This window comes from Lissotriton helveticus, chromosome 3_1 (assembly GCF_964261635.1).
Source record: "Lissotriton helveticus chromosome 3_1, aLisHel1.1, whole genome shotgun sequence".
Lineage (NCBI taxonomy): Eukaryota > Metazoa > Chordata > Amphibia > Caudata > Salamandridae > Lissotriton > Lissotriton helveticus.
Genome location: NC_136061.1, coordinates 2,120,224,767 through 2,120,246,392, shown reverse-complemented (window position 1 = coordinate 2,120,246,392; position 21,626 = coordinate 2,120,224,767). Strand labels below are relative to the sequence as shown.

The following is a 21,626-nucleotide window of genomic DNA, read 5'->3' as shown; positions in this document are numbered from 1 at the left end:
TATGGCGTGCTCTACATGACGGAAGAGGTGGGGGACACTCAGACTGCCTAGATGGCGCTGGATGCCTCAATGGCATTCAACAGTATTGAATGGCCATACTTATTTATGGTTCTCCAACGCATTGGTTTTGGTCCGATATTTTGAAGCTGGGTGCGCCTTTTATATGAGCAACCGATAGTGCGAGTGAGAGTTAATGGTACGGTGTCCATAGCCTTCTTACTCCGACGGGCACGAGGCAGGGATGCCCCCTTCCCCCTCCTGTTCGCCCTAGCTCTGGAGCCGCTGGACCACTGGATCAGGAGGGACAGGTCGTTCTGGGGTCTGGTGCTCAACGACGACTGGGAAGAGCGTATTTCCTTATATGCTAATGACGTTGTGCTATACATGGCCAGGCCGTCCCATTCGATGGCACAGGCGCTGCATCTTTTTGAACTTTTCGGAAGCTATTCTGGATACAAAATAAATTGGGCAAAGTCAGTAATCTACCCGCTCTCGGGCCCTCCTCCACGGATACCAACCCGGTGTCCCACATCAATCGATGTGGACGGGTTCAAGTATCTGGGGGTATTTATCACCAGTGATAGAGCGGAGTTTCACGCCAAAAATCTGGAACCCCAACTTCTATGCCTGACAACTGATGTGGGCCATTGACGGTCGCTGCCTCTCTCACTCATAGGACGAGCAGCGATGTTTAAGATGTTAGCATTACCTAGACTCCTCTATATCCTACAAAACACACCGCATCCGATTCCACCTGGAGTCTTCAAACGGATATCCCAGGCTGTGCGGACACTGCTCTGAAATGGGGGCAACCCCAGGATAGCGATGCACAAACTGACGAGAGGTGTGTATGATGGCGGGCTGGCCCTCCCAGAAGTACAATTATACTTTTGGGCCTCCCAGCTGCAGGTGGGCAACAGCTGGGTGTACAAGGACAGGTTGGAATCGGCCTATAGGGTTGACCGGTTGGTGGTGCCGGGTGATAATTGTGAGCCATTGTTATACGCCCGCAAGCCACGGAGGGACTGGCCCTCGCACACAGGGGTGGTGGTCCATTGCTGGAGGGAGGCAAGCAAATTCCTGAGGTGGACGCGCTCCCTGACGGGCAGAACCCCTCTACGGACCGGTGAGCAACTGGCAGAAGTGACCAGACTAACTGGTTTTCGGGGTTGGAAGCTCATAGGCATCGAGTATCTGGGCGACGTATGGAAAGGGAATGCTCCACGCTTTTTTGAATATTTAAAAAAAAGAGTATGATATGCACGACACACAAAGTTATCATTACCTGCGCCTCACACACGCCTTACATTCACACATCCGATGCGGCACGTCCATTCCGGAGTATTCGCCCATGGAGGATAGGCTGCTCCTCGATCCCATCCTTGAGAAACCTACTTCCACTATTTATTGCAAGCTCATAAATAATATTCCTGACCCCCTGGTGTCGCTGCGAGAGAGATGGGCGAGCAACATAGGTGCCCTGGAGGATGACGATTGGTAGGATGCCCTGCAAAGCCTGCGGGGAATAGCAGTCCTCGTCCGGTTTCGGTTAGTGCAGCTCAAGATTCTACATCCCGTATACTACCCTTGCACTCACTTGTATACTTGGGGCAGAAGTCAGTCGGCCCTCTGTGAGAGGGGATGGTTCCTTCTTTCCCATATTATCGGAGTGCCCTGAGGTAGTGCCCTTCTGGACCAAAGTCACGGATAAGATGGCAGCAGTGGTGGGCTCTTCGGTTCCGTTGGAGCCCAGATGGTTAATTTTAATGATTAAGGGGGACACTGATTGGTCCAGACACAATGAGATCTAGCTGGCATTGGCAGCTGGGATATAGAAAAGAAATATTGCCAGGGGTTGGGGGGCCCCAGGTGCCCCTGCAATGGGACCAGAAGCCAAGAGTTCTAGATTGGTGCCAAAGAAATGGAAAAAGATCTGTGGGCCTTGGCGGAAATACAGGGAGAGGGGGGTGGGAGGGTCAGGACTAGGTCTTTCTAATTGAATGCCCTGCTTGTGTTTAGGCTGGCCAAATATTATATTGTAAAAATGTCATTCTATCACATGCTATATGATCAATGTTTTGTACAGTCTGATGATATGAGCATAGTTAATAAAAAGAATTAAAAAAAAAATAAGATTGAAAAGGGTGAACCTAAAGGAAGACCTGAGGTGCCCCACAGGGGGGAAGAGTGTGGGAATACCAGGAATGGTCTAGCACCTGGAAAGTTCTGTTCTTCATAAAAGAGGAAGGCCAGTTCAGGGCATGGACGATGAAACTTACTCTGGATATCCTATGGATGAATATTGCGTAGTCAACTGTTTCAAAGGCCAAGCTGAGGTCTAATAGAATGATGGCTGCTGAGCTGCCTTCGCCCAATAGATTGAACTACAGCCAGCAAAGCTGTTTCTGTGCTGTGCAGAGGTCTTACTCCCTTCTGAGAGCGATAGAAGATTTAATTGGACTCAAGGTAGACGGAAAGATGTTTGTCGACATGTTTTTCCAGAAGCTTTGAGGCACCTGGTAACAACGAGATTGGCCTGAGGTTGCTGGGGCAAAGGGGATCGAGTCCAGGTGTTTTTGTAAGCGAGGCTTAACCACTGCATGTTTCCATTGCGGGGGAACCTGTCCTTTGGAAAGGGAAGCGTTCAATAGTTCCTCTAAGTAGGAGTAAATCTATCGGATCCTTGACGCAGGATATGTAAAGGGGCAGTTCCAAGCAGGGAACGTGATTTAATTGCCTTTTTAAAGGTCAGTGAGAAGGCTTTCCATAAGATCGGGGAATGCCTTCAGAGTTCCTTCAGACTGCACTAGAAGAGGCTCACTGCCTAAAGGTTCCTCAGCAATAGAACTGTCAGGAAACGAAGTGTAGATGTTAAGGATTGTATTATGAAAGAAGGAAGCCAAGTCATTTCTACATTTAACTGAAGTTTCTAAGGTAGAGCCAACAAATTTAGGTTCAGTGATGTCCTTAAAAATCTGAAAGAGACATGCACTCTTCGAGGGTGCATGTCCAGAACTAAAACAACAAGCATTGGAAATGCAATAGGTCTCGCATTAGGAAAGTTTGAGCGATTGGTATTGTAAATGACACTTTATGTGTTGGTTTTGAAAGTATCAAAATTAATAGCTTTGTCAGTTACAATGTCAATAGTTTTAACTTTCGCAAATGTGACACCTATAGCATTTGTAATGCAATGTGTGTTGTATTTACGTGACTTAGATGTATTGATATTACAAATAACAATGGCTTTTAATTTTGTAAATAATGTGGTGGTGGATGCGGTGGTGGTGCATGTGGTGGATGTGGTGGTGGATGTGGCGGTGGATGTCATGGTGGATGTAGAGGTGATGGTGGATGTGGTGGTGGATGTAGAGGTGATGGTGGATGTGGTGGTGATGGTGGATGTGGTGGTGATGCGGTGGAGGTGGTGGATGCGGTGATGGTGGATGCAGTGGTGGATGCGGTGGTGGTGGTGGATGGGGTGGTGGTGGATGTAGTGGTGGTGGGTGTGGTGGATGTGGTGGTGGTGGATGTGGCGGTGGATGTGGCGGTGGATGTGGCGGTGGATGTGGCGGTGGATGTGGCGGTGGATGTGGCTGTGGATGTGGCGGTGGATGTGGATGTGGCGGTGGAGGTGGTGGTGGAGGTGGTGCATGTGGAGGTGATGGTGGATGTGGCGGTGGTGGATGTGGATGTGGCGGTGGTGGATGTGGCGGTGGATGTGGCGGTGGATGTGGCGGGCGTGGTGGATGTGGCGGTGGATGTGGTGGTGGTGGATGCGGTGATGGTGGATGCGGTGATGGTGGATGCGGTGGTGGTGGATGGGGTGGTGGTGGTGGATGGGGTGGTGGATGGGGTGGTGGTGGATGGGGTGGTGGTGGTGGGTGGGTGTGGTGGATGTGGTGGTGGTGGGTGTGGTGGTGGTGGGTGTGGTGGATGTAGTGGCGGTGGATGTGGCGGTGGATGTGGCGGTGGATGCGGTGGTCGATGCGGTGGTGGATGCGGTGGTGGATGTGGATGTGGTGGTGATGGTGGATGTGGTGGTGGATGTGGTGGATGTGGTGGTGGTGGATGCGGTGGTGGTAGTGGATGCGGTGGTTGTGGTGGATGGGATTGTGGTGGATGTAGTGGTGGATGGGATTGTGGTGGATGTAGTGGTGGTGGGTGTGGTGGATGTGGTGGCTGTGGATGTGGTGGTGGATGTGGCGGTGGATGTGGCAGTGGATGTGGCGGTGGATGTGGCAGTGGATGTGGCAGTGGATGTGGCAGTGGATGTGGCAGTGGATGTGGCAGTGGATGTGGCAGTGGATGTGGCGGTGGATGTGGTGGTGGATGTGGTGGTGGATGTGGTGATGGTGGATGCGGTGGTGGATGGGGTGGAGGTGGTGGTGGTGGATGGGGTGGTGGATGGGGTGGTGGATGTAGTGGTGGTGGATGTGGCGGTGGATGTGGCGGTGGATGTGGCGGTGGATGTGGCGGTGGATGTGGCGGTGGATGTGATGGTGGATGTGATGGTGGATGCGGTGGTGGATGTGGTGGTGGATGTGGTGGTGGATGTGGTGATGGTGGATGCGGTGGTGGATGGGGTGGAGGTGGTGGTGGTGGATGGGGTGGTGGATGGGGTGGTGGATGTAGTGGTGGTGGATGTGGCGGTGGATGTGGCGGTGGATGTGGCGGTGGATGTGGCGGTGGATGTGGCGGTGGATGTGATGGTGGATGTGATGGTGGATGCGGTGGTGGATGTGGATGCGGTGGATGTGGCGGTGATGGTGGATGTGGAGGTGGTGGATGCGGTGGTGGATGCGGTGGTGGTGGATGTGGTGGATGTGGATGCGGTGGGTGTGGTGGATGCGGTGGTGGTGCATGTGGTGGATGCGGTGGTGGATGCGGTGGTGGATGTGGCGGTGGATGTGGCGGTGGATGTGGCGGTGGATGTGGCGGTGGATGTGGCGGTGGATGCGGGGGTGATGGATGCGGTGGTGGTGGATGTGGATGCTGTGGATGTGGTGGTGGATGTGGTGGATGTGGTGGTGGATGCGGTGGTGGTGCATGTGGTGGATGCGGTGGTGGTGCATGTGGTGGATGTGGTGGTGGTTGATGTGGTGGATGTGGCGGTGGATGTGGGGGTGATGGATGTGGTGGTGGATGCGGTGGATGTGGTGGTGGTGGTGGATGCGGTGGATGTGGTGGTGGTGGAAGTGGTGGTGGATGTGGTGGTGGTGGATGTGGCGGTGGTGGATGTGGCGGTGGATGTGGTGGTGGAGGTGGATGCGGTGGATGTGGTGGTGGTGGAAGTGGTGGTGGATGTGGTGGTGGTGGATGTGGTGGTGGATGCGGTGGTGGTGGATGTGGTGGTGGATGCGGTGGTGGTGCATGCGGTGGTGGTGCATGTGGTGGTGGTGGTGGATGTGGCGGTGGATGTCATGGCGGATGCGGAGGTGATGGCGGAGGTGATGGTGGATGTGGTGGTGGATGTGGTGGTGGATGTGGTGGTGATGGTGGATGTGGTGGTGGATGCGGTGGATGTGGTGGTGGTGGTGGATGCGGTGGTGGTGGTGGATGGGGGAGTGGTGGTGGTGGATGGGGGGGGTGGATGTAGTGGTGGTGGGTGTGGTGGATGTAGTGGTGGTGGGTGTGGTGGATGTGGATGTGGATATAGCGCATACTTATGGCATGACTAAAAAAACAAGGGGGAACCCAACACTACCAAATACTAGTGAAACAATTTAGTTTCGAGGAAAAACATACCCTCTAATCATTCACTGCATGGTGTACCTCTCAGGTCATAGGGCAGGTCTTCAACCTTGCATTGTCAGACCGGAATAGGCTTCTGGCACATGCTAGATTAGTGAGACACCAGGGCCAAAACAAAAGTCACGATACCACATACACGTCAGGCAGGCATACAAGCCCGAAAATCATGCAGAGGACATATTGTCAGAACAAATCAATCCTAGGGGTGGACAAACTATGATTCTAGTGGCTATTAAAATACCTATAGTTGCTTTACAGTTTTACATTCTCGAATTACATGCTACACCAAAAGGTTTCCTAAAATCACACCGGTAATTCTGACCGTAATTAAAACTCGATGATTCCCTCTTATCCTTTTGAATTACCCTGCCTCTCCATACAAATGTCAACCATATTCCTTCCCTCGAAGTACAGACAATTACAAGTTCCATGCCTCATTCCTTTATTATGCTTTTTCTGAAAATCGTCTTCAACTCATTTCATACACAACCACCCCTTCTTTCACGCCATATCCATGCAACCCAACAATAACGAACCTCATTTTACCAAAATATATTGGGCATCTATTTGTCTCACCAACAGTTTGCAATTGGTATGCTGAGATTACGGTAAATGTTGTTCTGGTGTCAACACTGATCAGCAGCAGACAAAGCACGATAATGTTGGCTCGGTGCCAACGGCAACACCTGAATTAGGGCTACTTTTAGAAGCCTAATAGCATGCCTAGAAAGATATAACTTCTAAGTGAACTACACAAACATTGATACTTATAAAAGTGCTGTTTCTTTAGTACACTTACTCGAGCATACAACTTTGTAGTAAATAACTACAAAGAGTAGGCAGTGTTACTTCCCGAATACATTGCTAATATGTGTGTTGCCACGTTAACCACCAAGTGCATTTTCACCCACAACTGGAAGCAAAAACATTCCTAGTTTAAGACAAGTAAGCAACGTTCCCTACAAACCAGTGTTCTTAGTCCATGATGATTCCAAAGGGACTCTCTGTGAAGGCGACTGACAGCTATAACTTAAGAGCAGATGCCAGAGAAAACTTACATCTAGCAGAGAACAAGTATATAACCCACAACTCATATCCATTTTAATACTTAAAAAGCTAGTGTTGTACAACATAATGAAAATATGGTTTTACTCTAAAAGGGAGTACTGAGCAAACTTGGCACCAAGTATCAAGAGAGTACCATCTGATGTCATCCACTAATTTATGGGTTGTTGAAGTCACTTCTGACACTGCCATTTTGGTGAACTGACAATTTCTTAATTATTCTTTTATACCACTAAAGCATTAGGCCTGGTCACATGACAGCACAGTTACCACTGAATCATAATCTATTTGAAATACGAACCGCTTTCTGGAAGCGTTCACAGCGGACTTAAATTGTACAGACTGTCCAGAGCAGATTGCCGGAGCATACATACCTTTCAACTACGAATGGGTTAGATTCTTGTAAAATTAACGAGGACAAACTTTATCAAATCGAGAAAGCAAGAATTGTAGTTTGCTCCCACCCCCAGTACTTCACTGGCTGCTGTAAATGAAAATCGTTATGTCCCACCATCTACTTCAATACGCCAAGAGCCATGTAAAAAGAATAGCACCTCTACTGTGCCACAAGTAATGTGTACTTATTCAGATGCAAAAGAAAACTAAACCACTTGAAAAAGAAGCAAAACAGCACTACTCTGATACAACGAAATGCTCAGACCGTTATGCACGCGTACATAAAGTTTGGGAATCTCTGATTATACACACACACACACTAAAGAAACATCACCGCTACATACAAAGAAAATTATATTTTAGTACAGAAGACGTGACAGCCGCGTAGGCCACGTACAGTGCAGTTTGGAAATCTTGGTTCTAGCCGATAAAAATAAAAACCTTCGCGTACAGAAATGGATGTTTACGTTCTGCAGTTCAAACATCGTTTTCAGCAGATAAACTTTGTAAGATGTTCCAGCACTACTCCCCCATTCCCCCCCACCCCACCACACAAAAAAGCACAAACGGGCGTAATGTTTCGACGGTTCTGGGCTCTTACCTTCCTTAGTCTGCGCGTTGGTGATCTGGAGGTCAGTCAGCAGCCTTCAGCTTCTCCCGGCCCATGATCTGCTTCTTCAGGTCGCACAGGGAGATGTGCATCCCGTCGAAGGTCACCGTGTCATAGTTCAGTTTGGAGGGAAACTTATAATGCACACACGACATGTTAAAGGCTTTTTGACCCCCCCCCCCACCCCAAAGATACGGGACCCCAACTCCTCCCCTTCAACAATCACACTCCACCTCCCACCAACCACACACATACAGGGACCCGGGCCCGCCTAGCGGGGCGCAGACTCCCCCCGAAGGACACTACGGAATACCAACATACTGACTGCACAGCGTGTATTAGAGGAGGAGCCCGGCACAAGGCAATGAGAGAAGAACAGAGACACAAGCCGAGCACCAGAGGGGCTGAGAAGTCCGCGGTCAGAGTCCGGTGTCAGCCGCCCTTACGGCAGCCGGTTAGCCACTTGGGGGCCTCGCTCCCTAGCGAAGCACCTCAGTCCTTACTGGAAACGGAACCTGGGTGTCGCTCGGTATATTAGTTCTTGCGATATTAGAATGCGATGATCCCTTCCTGGTCTCAACCCCCCTTCCGGGTCGTGCCGGTACCGAGTCTTTACGAGAGGCCGGGCTCAGACCCTCAGTCCTTCTGGGGAGCCGGGCGTCCGTATTATGCGGGTCGAGTGCTGTCAGTCCTACAGGGGTTGCGGGAACAAACAAGTGAGTCCTTCCGGTATCCGAGTAATGGGGTCAGTACTTTCCCCCTGCGGAGTTCCGCGAATATCCAAGCACGGTTCCTCTTCTTCCCTCTCGTACTCCTGCGGGCAATGGCTGCGGCTTCTTCCTGAACGTCACCTTGGGCTGCTGCTCCTAAACAAGCAAACAAATCCCCCCCCCCCTCACTTACCTAACGCTGGAACAGCACACCGCAAGTCGGCCTCGAGCGCGCCTCAGAAGAGACGCGGGAGGACAGGAGCGTGACGCGCGTGAACGTGCACGTTGACGTTCCCGCGCGTTCACGGACCTGAGTCGGCTCGTTCACAGGTCTAGAGCTGCTCGTTCACAGCTCTCACTCCCTTGGCAGGGAGGATAGTGACTATAGAACTCGCTGGCGGGAGCGCTTCGCGCTCCAACGCCAGGCGAGCCCTAAAAAGTACCTCCAAGGGCCTGCAACTAGTGGAAAGACACTGGCAGCAGACAGGAAACTGCAACTTGACCATGTCAGGGCCTGAAATGTGAAGCCCAGGTGGAAGCAGGAACCACAGGAAGCCGAGCACCAATACGAAGCAAGGAAACCAGAGCAACGTGCAAGCCTACCAATGCGAAGTACGGGGGGGCTTTAGCCCCTTTTAAGTATTTTTTGTTTACAGGACAGCTCATGATGTGCAAGCACTGTTCATGCAAAGCCTAAAAAGGAACCATGGGTACAGACAGGTGAAAGGCCCTCTGAATAAAAATGGGGAGAGGATTGTAGGCCAGACAAACTGTACTGTGCTACACAGTCCCACAATACACTGCAATGTCTGCCTCACTTCATAGATACTGGCATTTCAGAGAAATTCATAATTTCGATGAGCATCCCTCTGGATTAACCGGATGCAGTCTTTTTATATATGATTGTCTTGAAGAAAGCATGATGGATTACAATCAAATATATGTCCACCTTTAAGGTTAATGACCTTAAAAGCAGATCTGCAGGATCAACCTATGTCCAATGGTCTGATGAATTCACATAAAGGACAAGATCAAAACCTGTGTTTTCGATGCTTGCCCAAGTGTGACCTATTTCTATCCATCATGTTTTCTGTTCTCTACAGCACCAGGAGACGACTGGTGAGCAACAGTTTAGGCACTGTAAGGTTGGACAGACAGACAACCTGACATAAAGATAGATATGTTGTGTAGTTCCTATAGTACCCATGCAGGACCTGCGCATTTGGATAAACTGCAGGATTGGTGGCAGACTAACTCGAGCACCCCCCACCACCCCACCCCCCCGGAGAATGTTAGCCTGTTTTGCATTAGCTAGCTCACAGTGCCACTATATTCTCCTCTTATCAGGGAGAGAATAGTTTCTGGCAACCGTAGACCATGACAACCCTGATCCCCAGGATCATGGAAACAATGTACTACCTTTCGCTCAGTCACTCGTTCTCACTTACTTCTCTCAGAGTTACACAGAAGAAACAGTTGGGCGTGTTTATAATAAGTATTTATTGCACAGTTGTTCTTCTAGTGTAAAATATATGTGCTGCGACAACCGATAGACAGTAGCAGAGATAGATGATCAGCAGTACAGTGAATATAAAAGGATAGTACAATTCTACCATTTTGCAAGTCATGAAGAAATACATGGATATAAAATGCATGATAAAAAAAAGCACGCACACCTACAATGCCTATCTAGATGTACCGAAGTGTACCTAGCATGTTAGTAGGTGTGAAGCCAAGAATCCCTCTAGGTTTAGTCTAACCCCATTACCTGAAGCAAGAGAGTGTGGGACTCCGTCCTGGGGTCGAGTTAGAAACCCCGCCAGGGATGTTTAGACCACTGTCAGCTTGAGTGTCTGCATGCATGAGCCTCAGCGTCTCTGGTCAGTGTGTCGGCCTGGAAGTCTCGGTTCCCTCTAACTAATAATAGCAAGAGGTGCTGTATTTATGCAGGAAAGTATCTAGGTTTCTTTTGTCCCTTGTTTCTAGTGTTATCCATTGTTGGGTTTGAGGATGACGTATGGGATGAACCTTGTACATAGATATTATGCAGGTGGATGTAGCCCCAGCTTGGTTTCCAAGAACCCTTATGAATATTCATTCCAACTGTGTCCATCTAATGATGAAGTCATAGAACTCTATTGTTCAGGGAAACCCTCCTTCTGCGCCCAGAACTAGAACTAGGTAAAGGTTCAATCCTAAAAGGCATGTTACAGTGTAGTGTAGGGGAGGTAATGTAGGTGAAAGGGTATGATGTTACCCGGGCCTATATTATGGTACCTGTAGTGTATATATTTGTACACGCGTTCATGCACGTGTGTGTTCTCGTGCTTGAACGCGTGTGTTCTCATGCTTTGGTCGCGCTCACATTTAGTTCCTATTGTGCGCGGACTACGCCTGTGTTTATGCTTAAACACATCTCGTGACCTGTTGTCACTTGAATACAGCTATTTGTACAGTTACGCATATGCATACTTTAATATAACTGTTAGTGGATGTCAGTTACCACTGATTACATGAAGCGAGCAGTCATGTTCAGGGAGTGCTTCTAAATTCAGGAATAAACTTACTAAACTCATCAAGATCTCTGTGGATTATTACACGACAATTTGGCGACGAGGGACGGAGCATTTTGAACCCGTTCAAGAAGCATTTCCTGATTCATTTTCTACAAAATTTCACGACGGCTCATTCTACAAGCAACTCTCATTTCTACGGAAAATTTAACTAATACGAACAGAAACGAAGTACTTAGATCCATGGTTTAGGATCCATTACCTTCCATACCTCCGGAGCGCGTTTCTTCAGCAACTTCCTTGCACGCCCGTGAGTAGCCTGCGGTCTACAACCCTGCGCTGCTGTGCTCATTTGATTTTGGGCGGAAACTGCTACGCTACTCCATTTCCTGTGAGACGCTACTCTCCGCTTTGGATAAAAATAAAGGAGGTGACTTCGTTTCATTGCCGTTTTGATTCAATACTCGGTAACTGTGAAATACGACTTATGGAGACAGTTTGGGCATCAAAAAAACGCAAGTATTGTTACTAAGGAGCGTTTGTTTAGAATCGCCTAACGACCCATACAAAATCCAAATACTTTTAAATTTTAACTTGAGACATTATCATTTCTTTATTTACAAGATACTTATATTTAACACCATTTTAACCATTTTAAAGCCAACATGTGTGCTCAAGGTTATACTCTTTCTCCACCACAAAGCTATTGGGCAGCTGGCAGTTCTCCGTGTATGCCTTGGATTGAATGGAAAGCCTATTTTTTAAATTATATTGAAACACTAGATGCAAATGGAAAAATGAAAGCCCCGGAAAAGAAAGGCATTTTCTTACATTGCTTGGGACCAGAAGGGTTAAAAGCCTTCAATCAACTACCTACGTCACAAGCAAGTGGGGACATGAATATATTTGATAAGGCCATTTATGACTTTGACAAATACTGCTCTCCTAAAGTCTGCATAGGAATTTCTAGATATAAATTCTTTCAGAGAAAACAGTTGAATGAAGAATCTGTTGATAATTTTGTCTCTTCTCTAAAAACTCTAGCGTTAGATTGCAAATTTGGCAATTTACAAGAAGATTTCATCAGAGACCAAGTTGTTATGCATTCTAGTAATGATACTATACAAGAAAGATTATGGATAAATGGTGATGAAAATTTAGATTTTATTGTATCCATTGTTAGGAAAGCAGAACTTTCTTGTAGGAGTGCGCAACAAGTTAAGGGAAAGAATATTTCAGTTAATAGAGAAATAGTTTCAAAAATTAATCACAAATATGATAGCAAAAACAGAGATCCTGCAAAGAAAAAACAAACGTTTTCCCCCAAAGGTAATCCTGAGGATCTCAAAGGTAATTTGAAGTGTTTTAGATGCAATAGTAAATCTCATTTAGCTAATAACAAACTTTGCCCAGGGTTAAAACAAAAGTGTACAAATTGTGGATTAATAGGACACTTCACTTCTGCTTGCAGAAGAGGTAAAATTAACCAAAAAGTGAAATGCATTGAGTTAAGTGACAACAGTGATGATGATGATTCAGCTGATGACTCTAACAAATGTTCTTTTATTCTGAACATAAAAGATTCCACAGTTCTCAAAGTTAATGACACTACTATAAAGAAAAAGCCTTTCTGTGATATGGTAATTGGTGGTGTAAAAATCAACATGTATGCCGATTCTGGATCACCTTATTCTATAGTGTGTGAATCTGTTTGGAATAAACTATTTGTGCCTAGATTGAGCAATCATCTAGAGAAAAGTGACATCAATCCTGAGGGGTATTCAGGTGGAACAATAGATATTTTAGGTTTCAGGACTTTAGTGTTCAGGTTTAAAAACAGGAAGTGTATTACTAAACTATATGTTTCAAAAAAGGGTCCCTCAGTGCTTAGCTGGTTTGACTGTGGTAAACTTGACATCGTGCTAGATCCTAATAGCCCTAATCCTGTGATGTTGATTGATGAACAAAATGGTATATCTTCTCTGATGTTGAATAAATTTCCTAATGTTTTTTCTAAAAACATTGGAAAGTTAACCAATTTTAAACATGAGATTCGTCTGAAAGAAAATGCCTGCCCTAAAATACACAAGGCAAGAAATATTCCTTTTGCTGTTAGAGAAGAAGTTAAGAAAGAATTGGACACTTTAGTAGAACATGGAATAATAAATAGGATTGAATCATCTGAATGGGTTTCGCCCATAGTGGTTGCTAGAAGGACCAATGGCAAGGTTAGACTTTGCATTGACCTTCGCCACCTCAACAATAATATTATTGTTGATCAGTTTCCTCTTCCACGCATTTCTGAAATGCTATCTGTTGTTGGAGGTTCAAAGTTCTTTTCTACCATTGATTTATCTGCGGCTTATCACCAGATAGAGTTGGTTGATAACAGTAAAGACCTAACTGCATTTATTACACCTTTTGGGTGCTTTAGATTCAATAGGATGCCATTCGGTTTAGCATCAGCGGCAGCTATTTTTCAAAGAGTAATGCAGGACATTTTAAAGGATTGTAAAAATGTCATATGTTTCCAAGATGACATTTTAGTATTCAATGATGACAAGGACAAACATATTGCTACTCTTGAAGAAGTTTTAAGTGCACTTAATTCACATGGTCTTACCATCAAACATGAGAAATGCAAATTTGGTGTTCATTCTGTGAATTACCTAGGCCATGAGCTCTGTGAAGAAGGAATCAAACCAAAGCCTTCACTTTTAGAGGCTATTGAGTCAGCTCCCCATCCTCAGTCTAAGGATGATGTAAGATCCTTTTTAGGATTAGTCGAGTTTTACGCCAGGTATGTGCCTGAATTTTCATGTAGGACATATAATATAAGACAGTTAATAAAAAATAGAGTAGTTTTTGAATGGACAGATGAATGTGAGAAGGAATTTTGCGATGTGAAAAATGCTATCTGCTCTGCTAGTGCGCTCACTTGCTTTGATCCTTCTCTGCAAAACATCATCACTACTGATGCCAGTTCAAAGGGTTTGGGCGCTGTGTTCACTCAAAAAACTGATAAAGGTAAGGAAGTTATTATTGCACATGCTTCCAGGGCACTTACATCTGCTGAAGAAAAATATTCTACGATAGAGAGAGAAACTTTAGCATGTGTTTGGGCTTTGGAGCATTTCAGAGTTTTTGTGTGGGGTAAAGAATGTACTTTGAGAAGCGATCACAAACCTTTGGTACGGCTTCTTACAACAGAGGGCATGCTAAGAGCTTCAGCTCGCATTGCACGTATGTCAATGCGTTTACAAGACTTTATTTACATTATACAATATGTACCAGGTAAAGACAACGTTTCTGCTGATTTTTTATCTAGAATGCCTTTACCCATTCAGGAAGATGTACACAATGAATGGGATGATTTCCAAATTGCCATGATTCATGATGAGGGTCCCATATCTATTGATCGAGCTCTATGGAAAGAGAAGTTTGAGAATGATAGAATTTTAAAGAGCGTTGCCAACTACATCATTAGTACTTGGCCTGAAAAAAAATGCTTAAGTTCAGAATTGAAAAGCTTCTGGGAAGTAAGATCAGAGCTTTCATATTGTGAGAACATTGTTAAAAGGGGTGAACGTATTATTCCACCAGAAGGTGTGAGGAAAACTATAGTCTTACAAGGTCACGAAGGACATAATGGCATGGTCAAGACCAAACAACAAGTTAAGCAACTATTTTGGTGGCCAGGAATGGATATGTTTATTGAACGTTTAGTTAGAAATTGTATTATATGTGCAAATTCTGACAAGTCATTGGTTACCCTTAAACCAAATATGAGTACACATAATATTCCCAACAATCCATGGGAAACTATTGCTATAGACATTATGGGTCCAATAGGTTGTGAATCTAAGTATGTCATTGCAGCAATTGATATTTTTTCGAAATGGCCCATTATCAAAATAGTTCAGAAGATAGATACTGATTCAGTACTTTGTTTTCTTGATAACATTTTTATTGAAGAAGGATTACCAGTAAAAATCATCTCTGACAATGGTGTACAATTCAGTTAAAAAAAAGCCAATGATTATTTTTCAAGACTTGGCATTACTCATTCCACTACCTCTTTGTATAATCCTAGTGGGAATGGAGTGATAGAGAGATTCAATAGAGTTCTTAAAAGTGCTATACGAATTGATGGTGATGATGACAAAAAATGGGAAATTGAGATATTTAAGAAAGTTTGGATGTATAGGACAAACATGAACTCCATGACTGGGTATTCTCCTTTTGAAATTATGAGAGGAAGAGTTCCCAGAACTAAAGCGAATCCGTCATGGTTAATCAATTCTACTTTTTCGAGTGTTGATTTAAGCAAAGTTAAAGAGAATCTCATTCGCACTCATTGCAATAATAAAAAATATTTTGATGAAAAATTTGGTTCAAAGAAAGATCCAATGGTTAAAGTAGGTATGATGGTAAAAGTCAAAAAACCATGGAAAGTTAAGAAAGGAGAAAGTGCATTTATGGGTCCTTATGAAGTATTAGAAGTGTTAAAAAATTCAGTGAAATTATCAGATGACAAAGTTTGGAATCTCAGTAGAATTGCTATTCTCAAAGCTGACAAAAATGTTTACTATAAAGAGACTATTCCTGACCATCCTGATTTGTCATATTTAGAAGATGATTTAGTTGTAAGTGAAACAGCTAATAATACACCTAGTATTCCTAGTTGTTCAAGTAATTGTTACTCAAACCAAAATACCGATGTCATACCAGGTAGTTCAAATAGTGACGTAGTCAATCAAAATGTTAGTGTACGACAAGATGTTTCATTAACCAAGAGATCTACTAAAAAACCCAAATGGTTGTCAGATTTTGTTGCATATGTAATGAACAAAATTTAACGTTCATAAATTTTGTTTTTTTTGTATATTGTTTTTGTTTCATATTATAAGGAAGGAAGGTGTGTAGTGTATATATTTGTACACGCGTTCATGCACGTGTGTGTTCTCGTGCTTGAACGCGTGTGTTCTCATGCTTTGGTCGCGCTCACATTTAGTTCCTATTGTGCGCGGACTACGCCTGTGTTTATGCTTAAACACATCTCGTGACCTGTTGTCACTTGAATACAGCTATTTGTACAGTTACGCATATGCATACTTTAATATAACTGTTAGTGGATGTCAGTTACCACTGATTACATGAAGCGAGCAGTCATGTTCAGGGAGTGCTTCTAAATTCAGGAATAAACTTACTAAACTCATCAAGATCTCTGTGGATTATGATGGTATGATGTTACCCGGGCCTATATTATGGTACCTATATGAAACATAACAAATAGACAGACATATATTTATCAATACAGAGAGAGCACATTAGGATCCATCTTTAAACCGGTGACAGGCAAAGAATAGTAAGATATATCTAATTAGCTTACAGCACAAAGCAATCAACAATTAGCTTCCATGCAGCTTTACCATCAACCTGAATTCAAACCCTCTGTTTCACTCCATGGATTTACTTTCCATACCCATCTTTGATTCCAGGCTGTATTTCTTTTATTACATGCAAAGTAGTGCCATTAGTTCTTGGCACCTTGGTGCAGCAACATGGTCTTATACTCACAATCAAAACTTCCTTTTATAGAACAGAGTATATCACAAGCATTCATTAACATGGATGGTAATTACAGAAACCATATCGCATGGTTACAATCTCACAATCGCAGGGTTTATACATATAGTAGACCTAGATGCGCAAGAGAAAAGATATGTTAATTGGCAATTGACTCCCTAGGCCACGATTATTCCAACACTGACTCCTTTTGCGGCTGCAGGTCCAGAAAAGTTTAGGCTGATAAACCGTTCAGCCTAAACCTTATTTCTATCAGCTGGGAAGTGATCTATTGTCTTGTTGAAATGTGTTCTGAAGGGGTCTCGGCCCTCCGTAAGTGAAATATTTATAACTGACACACCCTACCGCAGACACACCCTACCATAAGATAGGCCATGCTTCTGAAGAACACTGGTTTACTCCAGTTACAGAATTCACTCAAAATATTATTTTCCAACTTAAAATCATTAAGCCAATGGAGGGATGTACAGAAGCAGCTCCTGAACAGTACTTAAAGTGTGAAAACTTACAGATAGGACTACAAAGGAGAACATCCACAAATAAAAAGTAGCAAAACAATCACAGAGGAAAAAAAATCTACATTACAACAAATGTTTCAATATATAGAATTCAAACAAATACTCACTTTGAGTACCTACGTGTTTTGATCCTCACATATAATACATTTCATTATATTATGACTTGTTAAAAATTTCCACCCGGAGTAGAAAATCAAATGTATGAATTAAGTACTTTCCCCACTGTATCTTTATTTTTCAGTTCAACATTCACAATGGTATCTAAGAACACATACCAGTTAAAATGATGTTAGGAACACTTCCTCCACAGTTGGAATACAGAAAACTTGGTCGGAGTTGAAGTGATTCTTGCAAGTTTCCTTGACTACCGCCGAATCCCATCATAGCTATTTGCGAATACTGGAGGTTCATATTTGGATCATAGAAACTGCTATTACTTGGCAGCAAACTGCTTGGACTTGCCAGCATGTCATACTGATCCTGGTGAAGATATAAATCAAGTTTACTTAAGTAATGGCAATTTAGTATAAGATCTTAATCAAATGCTATCTTCATTATTCACTAGTTATTGCTATAATAACAACAACTGCAAATGAAATTTACCAGAATACAAGGGGCAGAAATTTAGTCAATAACTGTCAGCTGAGAGGGTCCATCTTTCTGCAGCAAAAATACATGTTCTGGATATGCTTTATGTAGATTTTCACAAGTGATAGTGATTCATAATAGACAAATGATGCACTGATATTTGAAAATGATTTTCTATCTGATTCAGAGCAGATTAAGTGAGCTATGTCAGTAGCTACATGTTCTCTTTTGCTAGTCTCTTTTGTAAGACAAGCCATGTTTTCACATGTAATATATATTCTTAAATGGAAAACACACCCTGTTGAATGTAAGATCGAACTACATTTAAGTCTTATTGTGTATAATGTACTGCTCATGCTTATAGTAATATAACTATCACCGAAAAAGCCAATAAAATATATATATATATTTTTTAAAACTATTGTAAGACAAACCACTAAATTCAAGTTCTTGTGAAGTAAGTTCTGTTGGGTGGAATAATTCTTAGTGAAGTCTCAGTATGAGGATCGTCCAAATGTTAATGTAGGATGATCCACCTGAGGCCGAAGGGGGGAATGGGAGCTAGCGGCGGATTTAAATATATATTTTCCTTCTGGTTTACAGGCTACACGTCTTTAACGGACAGCAAAGAAAATAACATAAAGTGTAGAAGATAGCATCACACTGTATAAACCAACAAGACGAGCCATCGTAATCCTTGTAATGATGCTGTAATAAAGGAGCATATCAGCAATCTTTCAGAAAACACTTTTGCTTGCATCTGCTCTGAGGAGATGGCCAATGTCAGGAAGCATTACCTACACGTAATTAATTTCTTAATCCCCATCCTTTAACAAACATTATAATACAGTGAAATCATCAGATTAAATTAATATGCACATGGTTACAATTCATTCAAGCCAACTAAAACATACTTTAACTGATAAAATCCAATAATGAAAAAAAAAAGTCATAACGTGACAATATCTAAAAATGACAGAGCATTATGATATGTAACAAACTATCATTCAAACTTTCAGAGATGAAACAATTAATTAGCGTGAAACTGCTGAACATGGACTCCGGTGTTTTAAATTAATGTCAGAGTTTCAGTAGTTCATTATTAACAATATGTCAATGGAGAAACAGTACAATACCTTAAGAATTCAAGGGAATTGATGTCTATGTAAAAACCTTATAAATGAACGTTAGATATGTTAACATTTGTTATACTGTTGAAATGCAATTACATAGAGTTACACTGGTTTTCTGGTAGCTTAATGAGAAAAATTACAAAAACCTTAATCAATGTATTGTTCACAGCCTTGTTACTGCTTAATGAAAAAACCTCATGTTGACTGACTAATATAACTACACATATTTACATCTTTGGAATAATTTTCAATATTTTTGGATCAAGCACACTGTTCACAATATATTTTTCTGTAGCTAGATATGGAGTGATCTTGAGCATGTGCGTGATAGCAAAAACAGACCATTCACAAACCAAAACATCTAGAGCAGCAGATTTCAAACTATAGGGCATGCCCACACCAGAGGTTTTGGGGTTCAGCGAGACCTCGCCTGGCAATTCGGAAGCTTATCGCCTACAGATCAGTTGGGAGATTGGGCCTGCCTTCTGAGGAACATTACTGTTTAGCCCTACATTTGGCACAAATGGTGTACATGCATCCCCAGATCCAAGTCCCTCCATTATGGGCTGCAATTAAATGCAGACTCCAGGAGGCCCCTTTAGGATTACAGGCCTGCTATCTTCCTTATACCTCCACCGCCCACACACCCAAACCCATGTTGAAAACCATATCTGCAGCCTGAATACGGGCTCGCAATCTCTTATCAGTGAACGTGCATCTTCATGACAAAGCTCCCATTTGGAAAAATATTGGCATTCACATGTGGTGCGGGGGGACATGCTTGATTGGTGCAGTTGGTGCAGAGTTGGGATCCTGAATCTTACATACTTGATCTCTGGTGGTGAACTCAAGTCCTTTGAGATGCTATGGAACAAAGTTGACTGTTTTGCATACCCAACAATGGTGGTGATATACCCAATTACATCATTGTCTGCAGAGCAGATTGGTTTCCCAATCCTGGACTATCCCCTGCTCCCCGGTATTCTATAAACCCAATAATTCGGGTTAGTTTAAAAGCATGATGTCTAGATTCTACAAGCTCCTATTTTGTCATTTTCACTCCCAACCACAATTGACAAGCCTCAGAATGACTTGGCGGATTCGCCTTTAGGTGGAATATGGTGAGGTAGAATCAACTGAACTTTTGTAGACCCTAGAACGAAGAGGACGTGAAACATGGATGAAGCTCAGTCTTTTTAAGATCCTTCAGCGCTGGCACCGGACCCTAGCACTACTTAAATCTGCAGGGTTGCTCCCTCACTCTGTCTCTTGGCAATGTGATATTCCACCATACACCCCTTTTGGGAGGCAGTAGGGTCTAGACTCCAGGAATCTTTGTACTTACCCACACCTTTTTCACAACTCCTAATTCGTCTTCATGACTCACTGGGCGTTCCCAAGCTGGCCCACCATGCTTGCTGCACTGCCCTTACAGATGCCAAAATCAGAATTTTACGGCACTGGTGATTCTACAGTTGCTGTTACATGAAGAATGGCTCACGGAGATGTATAATACCGCGTCCTATGAAAGGGCCATTTATTACTTAATGGACAAAGCAGATATTTTTTCTTGTTATATGGTCTCTCTTTTTACAGGATACCCCACCCCCATAATTTATATTAATTTGCGTTGATTCTTAAGTCCTCCTCATCACTATTATTGAGCCACCTTTCTCCACCCACCTGTATTATTATATGTGGACTTTGCCTAACCAGTTTATATTCCATGTTTAATAGTTCCGTCTTTTCTTTTCTTCCCTTCTACTTCTCTCTATCTCATTCTTCCTTGTTATGTTATGTTACGTTACTTTTATTTTTACAGCGCACAGCTGCCCCAGCAAAGGGGCGTCCTGGTGCTATGACAAGGCAGACACAACACAACACCAAAGAAAAGGGCAGAGGAAACAGCCTAAAACTAAGCAAACAAGAAGGTTTTGATGGCGCGCCTAAACTGAAGAAGATCATCAATGGCCCGAATCTCAGGGGGAAGAAGATTCCACCACTTCGCCGCTAACACTCGAAAGGAGCGGCCGCCAGTTCTACTCAACCTAAAACGCGGAACCGCCGCCAGATTCTGAAGATTCCTTTCCTCTCCTTACTTTCTTCCTTCTTTAGCTTCTCTCCCAACCCCTTCTCCCTTTTACCATCTTTTCTAAAATATTGTTTGTGATTGGTGCATGTATCACAATTAACATCTGTAACTCAACATGGGAATAAGCTGGACTTGCATGTCATTGTTTTTGTTATTGTTCAATTCTTACTTTTTTACCATTAAATGAAATGCTACACAAAAAAGGAGGTATGGGGCATTGTGCAATGTTACGGGATGAGTGAGGCACATCGCAAAAATATAAGCTGTGCATGCTGCACGTAGGACCTCCTGCACTATATACATAGGCTTTGCTGTATAATATTAAGTAGAAGCGTTCTAGTAAAAAAAAAATAAGAAAACCTGAGTCTGCTAACCGTCGCTTTGCGTTCTGAAAAAAGTGTCAGAACTCAGAAGTAAATGGAAGCATAGTTGGGCACGCACATATAGCCACAATGGAAAATGGATGCACTCTTCATTTAGCTAATTAAGAGACCAGTCTAAATATAAAAGCAATCTACAAAACATAGACAAAGAAAAAGTGAAAGTGAGCAGGGGGGACCATAATAGCAAGGAAAGATGACCAATATATTGCATGCTGTCTTCATTATAGTCATGGAAAAGGGTTTCTACTCATTATTATATATTATCTAGCAGATGT

At 43.6% G+C, this 21,626-nt stretch overlaps 1 protein-coding gene across 5 annotated transcripts in view; it reads right to left on the bottom strand.

Annotated features, from left to right (window-relative positions):
- Positions 1-21,626, bottom strand: part of CRTC3 (CREB regulated transcription coactivator 3) — a 1,392,170-nt gene that overhangs the window by 42,229 nt on the left and 1,328,315 nt on the right. For 4 of the 5 annotated variants that reach the window (XM_078683321.1, XM_078683323.1, XM_078683322.1 and 1 more), the window contains one exon: positions 17,431-17,635. In XM_078683321.1, the coding sequence (XP_078539447.1) occupies positions 17,431-17,635 (205 nt within the window). Of the gene's footprint in view, positions 1-10,532; positions 10,813-16,322; positions 17,636-21,626 lie in introns of those variants that run through there. The other variant, XR_013608913.1, reaches the window with a different exon arrangement.